A 10,499-nucleotide genomic window follows, 5' to 3' on the forward strand; every position below is an offset into this window, starting at 1 on the left:
AGTTCTCAGAGTAAGATGAAGTGAGATGTCTCACCAGACGGCCCTCCTTGCTATGGTGAAGCGAGAAGAGGTGCTTATTTTGAATGACGCATGCGTCGTGGCGCAAGCTACTTATAGGGGGTGGATTCCCTGACGATGACGTCGAGATCACCCGCCAATCAGAATTGGCGTAAATGAGATTGATGCTTCTGTTTGCTCCGCGATGAGGCGCATCCCATAGTGAGACATCTCACTCCATGTTACTCTGAGAACTGGGGTTACGTAAGTAACCTATAGTTATCTTATCTTATCCAGCGCCATATAGATAGATAGATTCTATCAATATGGCGCTGATCTTAGCTATCTACGCGACTCTGGGATTTGTAGTCTTTCTTGTTGCATATTTTTCACAGTCTTATATTTCAACAGTTTTACGACAAACTGACTTTTTTGACATGGAAATTATTTTTTAAGATTGACAAACATCATATGTGTAATTCATGGCACAATTCAAACGGGATCGAAATATATGTTTTCTCTCTCCATTGACTTCAATAAATAGATGGGCGTGACTTCGCCACTCTATTGGTCATGTGCGCGTTCTTGTGTGGTGGAGGAGGGGCTCTGTAAGGAAGGGGCATTTTTTTCGGCTGCGTAGTTTCAAATTTTAGCGCACTAGCGCTGGTGTCTCCATTCTTACCTACCCTACCTTTAATAGATTGACTCAAATATAATTTTAATTGACCTTATTGTTTCAGTTCACGGTTAACTGCTTCCCTTACCCCAGGAGTTTTCTTGTTCTTAATGCTGTACATTGACATTTGTGAATAGTAATCAGTTATCATATTTTAATGTTTTCAGTTGGTTAAAAAATGTTCCTGCAGAAGAGTGGGTGACTCACGAATACACTGCTTGGACTGTAAGGGAGGTTTTTCCTCAATTGAAAGTGCGTTGGCATGATTCATGGCCTTTATTATATGGAGTTAAGTCAGTAATGGGACCTTCTTTCATTTAAAATATTGCTAAAACAAAACATTAGCATTGACTGAATGAAAATACTTTTAGCTGCTCAAAAGAATAATTGTAGAAATAAACGTTTGTGTTTCTGTTTACATGCTGTCTGTGTTAATGGGTGGAGCGGTTCGATCTCAGTGGGGTTCAGAACGGGTTTTTTTCACAGAAAAACAAAAATTTGAAAAAGATTCTCCATTGTATTTCAGCATGTTCACATGATACATGTTATAAAAGTAAATGTAATAAGGACATGTTAAGTCAATTTCAGATCAACATAAAATGGTCAAATATACTCCAACGTCATTACAGACAAACAAACATTATGATCCTTTCTTTTACAATAGTTCTGGTCAAGAAGTTAAAACAACTTTCTAAAGCCTACATGCTCACTTCTGAGTCATTAAATGTATTGGATTCTAGATCCTAAAATCTCTCCTAAATGACTGAAAACAGAACTACACGATTTTTAAGTAATGGAAATAACAATATTAGAAACTTTAAAAAAATAGAAACTCCAATTATTGACAATGACAGTGTGTTGACACATCCAATCTCTTCAGTCTCGGCTAAACATTGGACCAACTGAGGTTTTAAAAGGCTACAGCTTAACTTCATCACCTTTGGAATCTATTACACAGAGGAGTCTACCTCAACTGAGGAATACAACAAGGAAATGAACGCAAAATGGTTATCTAAAGAAAACCCAAGCAGCAAATTAAACTAGACGCAATCATGCAGTTCATAAACATTTAAAAAAAGAATACACAAACATTAAATGTGAAAATTAACTATTTAAAATCAAGCACTGTGAGACATGTGATTGAGGTGAAGCCATGGTAATAAGCCTTGGGACGAAATCATTGTGCGACGGCTTGAATAGCTTGGCTGGCCTCCTCTGATGCAGCCTTATCTGAGGTATTATGTGTTGCAGGCTCTATTGAAGCCACTTCAGCCATTTCTTCACCAGCATTCTCTGGGGCCGCCAAGTCCTCTGTCTTCATGTGTGAGGCTGCTGCGTCCATCAGAACCATGTCTGCTGCAACCTTGTCCTGAGCAACTGCTTCTGAAGGGCCGCTGTCCTTATCCACCGTCTCTGCATCAGGCTTGCTGTCCGTCTTCTCTGAGGCCACCTGTCCAGTCCTCTCCACGTAGAACAGGATGTAGGCCTTGGCCTTCCTCACTGTCTCCTCACTGGTCAGAGTCACTGTGCTGTCGTTGAAGTGGTACCAGCGGCCCTCGTGGCTGCCATATGCTGTATAATGTCCTGATCCAACCCTGGAAACACAGACACATATATCATGAACTGCAGCCTGTCTACCACGCTGCATATATTGCTACTGCGGTTAGAGCTAGAGGAACACAATCAGCTCAGCAGAACAACATCCCCACTTAGAGGCCAAAAGTAAAACTGCAGCAGTGTGGGGAACATTTCTTGGCATATCTTATTACATTTTAAAGTACTCTTACTAATGCCTTTCAGCATTTAGTGGATACATACAATGTTTAACTGCAGCTGTCCACAAGGCTCTCAACAAAATTGCATTTGACTTTTTAATACAGCCATAGTATGACCAGCCCTGCCAAAAGCCATAGGCAGAGCTGGTCAACAGATGCTTATGTTTAGATTTACAGTTGTGTGTTATTCCTTTTTCTTCTTGAGCTGTTAACTATGCTGCCATGGTGACAGAAGCACATCCTGAATGTGTCTGAACATGTGATAATATGTCAGCTGTCAGCTGGAGGGGAAAATCACCCATCAACCCCAAACAAGATGCTGCAGCACTCTAGATGCTGTTCATGCTTATTAAAACAGCACGTTATAATCAGAGGGATGAAGCTTCAGCAAATTAATTACAACCTCTCCATTTGTGAGTTTGAACCGGAATAATTCATGTACTCACCCAGATCCATGATGCACCACGACATCAACAAGATCATACAGGCAGCTGTCTGATAATGCATTATCTGGCTGCAAACATAAAAAAAGACAACATAAGACATTTTCTTTTTAGACTTTTCAAAGATTTACAACTTAAAGGAGACATTTAGCATCTGGACATGCCAGAGTTTCACACATAAAAGTCTTCTCACATTCTAAAACACTTCAGCATGTCAGAGGCCTAAAAAACACATGTTTTATATCAGGACATTTTGAACAGTTTACACAATTACCTTGATCCAAGTTTGTCAAGGTAATGTGTTTTTTTTTTACTACTATTAATTATCCTTTCAGTTCAGTCAAGCTCTGTATTGGAAATATGTTGAATTGCATTGTCCCCATCAAATACAAATACATTTAAATCAGAAATCTGTGAAACAGTGCCCTCTGTAGGCAATTGTAAAGAGACTTCCGGAAGTAAACAAGTATAATAGTCAACATGCAATACACAGATCTCGGGTTACGAACTCACAAAACATATTTGGTTCACTTTGTTGATATGGATCCATCATCAGCTGACCAAGGGTAACATTTAGATTGACTAAATCACTAGTATGGCAAAGGAGCTATTGTAATACTCATCTATAAAAAGACTTCAAATAGGCTGTCTGCGGCTCCTCTGCCAATCTGCCATTTTGGTTTACCGTCATATTTCCAAATGCTGTACCAAGTTAGTTTCACAAGCATTTCACTTGAGATCTTTCCATGGTGTGACTACTGTGTTGACTCTTTTTTTAAGATACCAAACCATACCCCTTGGATTTCTATTGGAATATTCCATGACAGCAGAAACAGAAATATGAAAATGTCACAAATAAAAGTCTTTGTAAGGATATTTATTTTTGCTCAATTATTTCCACAGAATCCTGAACAGGAAGCAGCTGGTTTCTGACCTGTTACAGTTCCTTCTGCGTCACTGGACTGTCTTCTGTCTGAACTTCACTTGCATTTTCAAAAGTGATTATTCCTATTTTTCATTATTTTAATCTTTTAGGAAATGAAAAAATATATATTTTGTGGATTTTCATGGTCTGTATTCTTTAGCTTTTAACTCACCTCAAGTAAGTAGCCCCTCATGTCCAGGCCCTTCAGGGGAAATTCCACATAGGTGTCCACCTTGTTTCTCAAAAAGGCCGTCCAGTGGAACCTCTTTAGGTGCAGACACAAAACCTACAATTGGAAATGAAACCTCCAGTTATACTAACCCTAGCCTTTAAACTGGTGATGTAACATTATTGACAATTTCTGTCTCTACCTTTGGAAGCTTTTGGATCCAGAACTTCTTAGTGGATTTCTGTCGCTTCTTACACTTATGGCAGTAGTATAGCTCCGTTTCATCAAGCTCTTCCAGGTCAGTGAAACTACGTACGCAGTCTAAAACAAAAACAAACAAATATGTAATACTGTTATTATTTTCCACTATTTATAATGAGAAACTAAAACTGCCAAAAAACTGTCTACTGAGTCCTTATATCAAGCATTGGGAAACATACCACGTAGGGTGCAGGTTGGCCCCGGCTCCTGGTCCTTACTTCTCTTTTGTCTGAACTGACTGGGAATGTCCAAAGACAGATCTGTGCAAAAACAAATGAAACTAAATGATCTCGTAAATTAAAGTGCCTTCATTATATACCCCTTAGTATTTGTGTTGATTATTTTAGTTTCACTGTAAAAAAGAGAAAAAAACTGATCTGTTTGCTATCAAAAGGTGGTTTTCTTACCAAGAAATGGATCAAACTTCCGCGATTCTGTTCCACATATCAGGCAGTTCACCTCATTCTGAAGTATGCCACCAAAATTGGATGTGACAACACTGGCAGTCCCATTGCTGTTAAACATAAAGCAGTTATAATCAATAAATGCACAGTAAGATTTTCTAGTGTTGACTCAATCAAGAATATGCAAACCTCATATTCTACATGTAAACATTCAATGATTAGATCGTTTAATAATTTAAACTTCTTCAGGCCAATAGTAATATAAGTAAGTTATGAAATAAGTGAACAAATTAAACATTAAAATATGCTATTAAAACAAAAAAAAGCAAACAGACACTCTCATAAGCCATGTAATGGATAGTGACATGCCTGCAATGCTTAATGTGTCCACTTTGTCAGACATATACAAAATAATTGTACGGTTGCATGGGCTTACATGCAGCATTTGCCCTCAGCGGTGGAGAGTCGGACCCCCTCCTGAGGAGAGGCTGTGTGGGACGCCCCGTTGCGACCGCACTGGAGCTCCCTGTGGAGATGGTCCAGCAGGTACCGCATGAACTCATGAGCGTCGTGCTGCTGATAGCCCCTGGACACAAAAACACAGCACATTACAAACACAACCATTACTCACTATAAGTTGTTCCAGTCTGTGATGCTCAAATAATATCTTGACAATAATAATCAGAAAACAGAACTGAAAAGAAAAACAATTAACTGCTCAGCGTGATCAGCTTAATTCTCTGCACACTGTTGGCATACCTGAAACTTGGCATGATTTTCCATATAGCATAAAACAAGGAGTCTGGACTGAAGGCCGTCTGGCTTCCTTGCCACAGGGAACAAAGGGTTTTCCTGAACTCCTCCACCAAAGACCTGTTCAACACAAAGAAAGCCTGTTTAATATGCTACCGTTAAAAAAGAATAAACAGACATCTCAAAGCTATATCGATATTCACACACACTCGCAAAGAAAGTTGTGTCAGATTACATTACAGTGTTTTTATTTTCTTGTTATTTGTTGTATAGCACTGTTTCTGCACTTTGACATTCCAGCCTTGCACTGCAGCAGAGTCAAGATAACTACTGATGTGAGTAGCCTCATGAGAAAGTGTCTATGAGATTTTGTTCAATGTTATGCTATTTAAATAAGTGTTGGATAAACAAACTCTGCCCATGAATCCTCGCTCATAGAAAAAAATGACCTTACACAGTGTTGTCCCCTTGGCTTCGGGTGTGGTACATCCTTCTTCCTGCCGTCTTCCCGCTGCGTAGAGCCACTGCAGGCAAGTCCTTGAAATAACAGCTGAACTGCTGGATGTTGCTGTCAAAGAAACACATGATGTTGGACTCCTGAGATTACATTTCGGCAAATTAATCAAGTCTTTTACATTATTGTTGTCCCTCTGCCGGTAGATTCACTGGTGATTAGATTTATTGACTTTCAGGAAGCTGAGATAATATAAATACAACACATTTTGCAGATTAGATTAATGAGGCACATATCAAGTTGCTGCAATTAGATTTTAACACTGAAAGGAAATGAAATGAATGGCTGCCTGGAAAGTTGGACAAACGATTGGCACATTTAGGTAAATGGTGTACTTGATACACTTTGCATTTCTGCGTAAAGCAACTGTGAAAACACACCAGTCATTTGAGAGCCAGGAAACATGTGCTTACTGAGGATTCTGTCCTTTTACTGGATCTTGTTTCCATGCAGCCAGTATAAACTCCCCTGACTGTGCCCCAGACTGTATTAATAAAGGATGATTGACTGTGGGGCCCTCCAGGGGCAGAGGCACTGAACCATGCTGAAGCCCAGTTTACCACATTCCTCATCTTCCTCGCAGAGCCTTACCTGAGGGACTGCAGGATGGCATTCATGAAGCACGTGTTCCCCAAGTTCCTCAGGCCTGTAGCACCTAAAGCCAGGCCGTTCTGACAGAGACAAGTGGAAAGACAGAAAATATATGTGTGTTAAAATATATATATATATATATACACACATTTCAAAAATGTCTTAGAAAAAAATACTAAAGAGCCATCTTTAAGCTAACATGTAGAGATATTTTGAGAAGAGGCCTAATGAAGGCTACTGTGACTCCCCCAGTGAAAAGACAGACTTGTGTTTTTTGTGCTGGAACACAACTGTGGATAGGCTGCAACTTTTTTCTTGTTTTAAAATAAACAAATCATTATATTTTTAGCCTCTTACATTGTCTTTTAACAACTTGCTGTCTGGAGCCAGGCTTTCCTGAAGTTTCCGTTTCCTCTGTCTGTCACCCATCAGCGCTGAGCTGTAGGAGGAAATCAAACATTTGATCTGGACACTGATCTTGTATTAAGCATGTTGTCAAACATCTTTGGTGTTCATCATCGGATAATGCAGATATGTTTTGGCAGATAAATTTGTATTTGGCTTCCTCAGTCAAACAAGGTCAAACAATCAAAACACAGAAACTAAATATGTAAAGACTTCTTGAGATCTGTACTTACTTTTCTAAACTCTGCAGATGTTCCCTCACCTTCTGGACATGCCCAAGTTTGGTGTCATTGACAACAAAATCATCACATCTGTAACTATAAAATCCACATTAGTCAAGACACATCAGATCACTGTGTTTTGCTTTTAATTAACATGTCATCGTTAGTGGGATTCATCAGAAGGATATTGCATCGGTTACAAAGGTTTAGAGGAACATTTGGTTTCTATTACCACAATATATCGCATCCTTTCATTGTTTTTATGACTGTACTTTTTGCAGGGCCTCGCAGTGAGTCACAGATGGTAGACGTAGATAGGTTAGTCATAAAGGACACTCACCAGAAAACGCTGTAGTTGCTGCAGTCCATGCAAACGGAATGATGGGATTTCTCTTTCTCCGGTTTCTCGCTCTTCTTTTGGCTAATGCCAACAACCTGGGTCTCTTCAAAGTGTTTCTTCGCATGTCCATTGACATATCTATAAAAGGAAGACATTACTTTATAAAAACAACACCTGGAACTATCAGAAAATAACCTAAAATAAACAGTTAATTAAAAAGTCTGCCCAAAAATAATAAGATTGCAGTTTTGATCTCAAATTGATGCTGCTCATCAACAAGAGCAACTTTTCCCAAGAGTAATCCATTTAAGAGTTAATATGAATTTCCTTCAAGAGTTATTAAACAGTAAATGTTTGAACAGTACTTCAAGAATCCTCAAAGATTCCTCTCACCATCTGGTTAGAAACCGGTATGTCTGTCTGCTGCACACACAAATATATTTTAACCAATTTTCCAAGCTTCGACTACATTCCCTTTTCCAAACAAATATGGTAACTAGAAATGACATATTTCCTTGTGTAATTAGATTAAAAGAGTCTCTGAGGATTCTTGAAATACTTCCAAAACAGTTGACAAATTACCTAATTTAATTAAACTTAATTTCCATGTTTACACATATGCATAATTACCTTCCACAATGGACCATCAGACAGGTGAGGCAAATCCATGGACTTTTATTGGACCTGCAAGCTAGAGATAGAAGATGGAGTCTTGGTTCAGAATTGACCAGCTTATTAAGACAATTAATTGCTCGGATTTCTCTCTCTATGTTGTATTACGATCTTGTTATATTTGACTGGGAGCCCCATTAGCACTAGCATGAAAATGTACTTTTCATTATGGTGTCACTCCATTGACACATGCAGCCTAACACATGTATACACACTATAGCCACATAAACAACAAACAAAACAGCTCATCCACATTCCCATCGTTTTAACCAACATTTAGTCACACACACAACATTATAACGGTCACAATTCTTCAAGATGGTTTACCAGACTTAATGTTTTCTTCTGCATACAAATACATAGCACTTCTTTATAACCACATTATTGACCTTATGACCTTTAATATGATTTCTTCACTGCACTCGTATTGTTTATGAAATGTGTCCTTGTGATTTCTGTTGTTGTGACTTTGTATCTGATACAAACGTGGGAATATCACCAAAGGCTGGGATCCAAATGATTGACTCTTGCAGTCCCCGGTAGTATGTGTGTATCCATTAACCTCTTAACGTTGAATGAAGGAGTGACAAACACTTACCGCTGCAGCACCAGGAGGACGGAGTCCCGTTAGGAAACCTGGAGGTATCAAGAGGACAGCTCACGTTTGAGCCAAGATGAGGGCACTCCATCAGTCCACAACTGTGAGGCTAACCTAACGTTAGCACTACACAAACAAATCGATACCGGGAACCAGGCAGCTAACAATAGCTGCCAATTAACCTATACTAGCTAGCTAACGTTAGCCGACAAACTACTTCTGCTCACGTTTTCACGTTTCCTTCCGCTAACGCAGCAGCTTCTATCTTTCGTGCATGATTTCAGGGTACAGCATTTAAAAGAAAACAAAGGTGATGCCGTTTTCGCCTTGATATATTATAAGAAAGAATAGTAACGTTATCTTTGGTGTATAAGGTACTAGGTAACTGCTGGTGTTTGCCACAAACAAATGGAAATAACTTGAGGAAGTGACGCAGTGACTCCCGCGGCTGGGGTGTTTGCCAACTACAAAACAAAGATGAACACATTCTGAGAGTTGCGTTTGCCTACTTCCTGTTTCGCTTACACTCCCCGGGCCGCTTAGTGCTACATATGGGTCCCTGTACGTTTCGTTAGTTTCATATTTGTTTTCCTATTATTGTCGGTAGTGTTTTGTATTGCCTTTTTACTTACTGAATCTGGGAAACTCTAAGATTTAGACCTAATTAAACAATGTTGTGAGACTTAACTCGCGTAGAAGTCTCACGCATGCGTGGTAACGAGCAAACTGCTTCACTTTCGATCACCATGGTGATCACAGGTAACGTTGTGAATTATGAGTTTAGGTTTAAACCAAACTGAGTTCCATTGTTCAACTTCAAACAGCTAAAACGTACACCTTTTATACTTATGTTATCATGTTAAGTCAGGGCTGCCAACACTCACGCATTGAGCGTGAGAGTCACGCAATTAACCCATATCTCACGCACTCACGCCACACTTGCCTTTCCTCACTCAAGTTTTCGTCCAAAATAAATGTATATAAATATAAAAATAAAGTGAAGACAGCAAACCGAGCGGTCTACGAAATGAGACGGTCTTCTGGCTTAGTTCAGTAAAGTTGGAACGATATTGGGAGATTCTGATTTCACGGATCAATAACTCATGAACAAAACGTTATTCAGACACAAATGACGTCTCCTAAGTACAGTGGTAAGGTTGACAACGAACTACAATCACATTTTGATCAAAAAAGCCAATACGCGCCGTCCTCCGAGCTGGGCACATTACATTGGTCTCTATCCGCAACCGGAGACGAAACGAGTGCTCAGGGACCGTCTGCAAAGTGCAACTCCGAAAAAAGAGAATACAATAATATTCAATCACTATTATACATCTTATTACTACCAAACTCACTACACACATCAATAGTATCCTGTGTATCATACTACAGCAAGGAGTTTGGAAGAATATGCTTTTGAATAATTTTGGGGAATATTTATAATGTAAAATCTTCAATAAATATGGCATCATCTTAAATAACTTTACATACAGTATATTTATACCAAACTCACTATTTGCATTGTTGTTGTTAGCATCTGGTTAGCTAACTGCGCTAATGAATATTAAAAGCTGTTTCTAAATCAAGGAGATGGAGACCTCTGTCCTGTCAGACTGAGAGAGATACAGCTCAGTGAGGTAAGGGACTCTCTGTTTAGAGGGGTGCTGAGGGTGCTGCAGCACCCCCAGATGGAGGACAGGGAATCTGCACGTCCACAAGATTAAATGGAAATATAATACAAAAAAACGAATTTTC

At 39.2% G+C, this 10,499-nt stretch overlaps 1 protein-coding gene across 1 annotated transcript; it reads right to left on the minus strand.

The window, feature by feature from the left end:
- Nucleotides 1-1,170: 1,170 nt before the first annotated feature.
- Nucleotides 1,171-9,184, minus strand: usp3 (ubiquitin specific peptidase 3). The gene is made up of 15 exons (XM_010780400.1): nt 8,745-9,184; nt 8,105-8,165; nt 7,475-7,612; nt 7,147-7,230; nt 6,866-6,947; nt 6,509-6,588; nt 5,858-5,971; nt 5,410-5,523; nt 5,087-5,236; nt 4,654-4,760; nt 4,426-4,506; nt 4,188-4,306; nt 3,989-4,102; nt 2,895-2,962; nt 1,171-2,268 (listed from the first exon to the last, which is right to left on the minus strand). The coding sequence occupies exons 1-15, from the start codon at nt 8,833-8,835 to the stop codon at nt 1,851-1,853; spliced, it is 1,821 nt and encodes a 606-aa protein (XP_010778702.1). The 5' UTR covers nt 8,836-9,184; the 3' UTR covers nt 1,171-1,850.
- Between the last annotated feature and the right edge of the window lie 1,315 nt (nt 9,185-10,499).

This window comes from Notothenia coriiceps, unplaced genomic scaffold (assembly GCF_000735185.1).
Source record: "Notothenia coriiceps isolate Sejong01 unplaced genomic scaffold, NC01 NC01_scaffold00021734, whole genome shotgun sequence".
In the NCBI taxonomy this organism is placed as follows: Eukaryota; Metazoa; Chordata; class Actinopteri; order Perciformes; family Nototheniidae; genus Notothenia; species Notothenia coriiceps.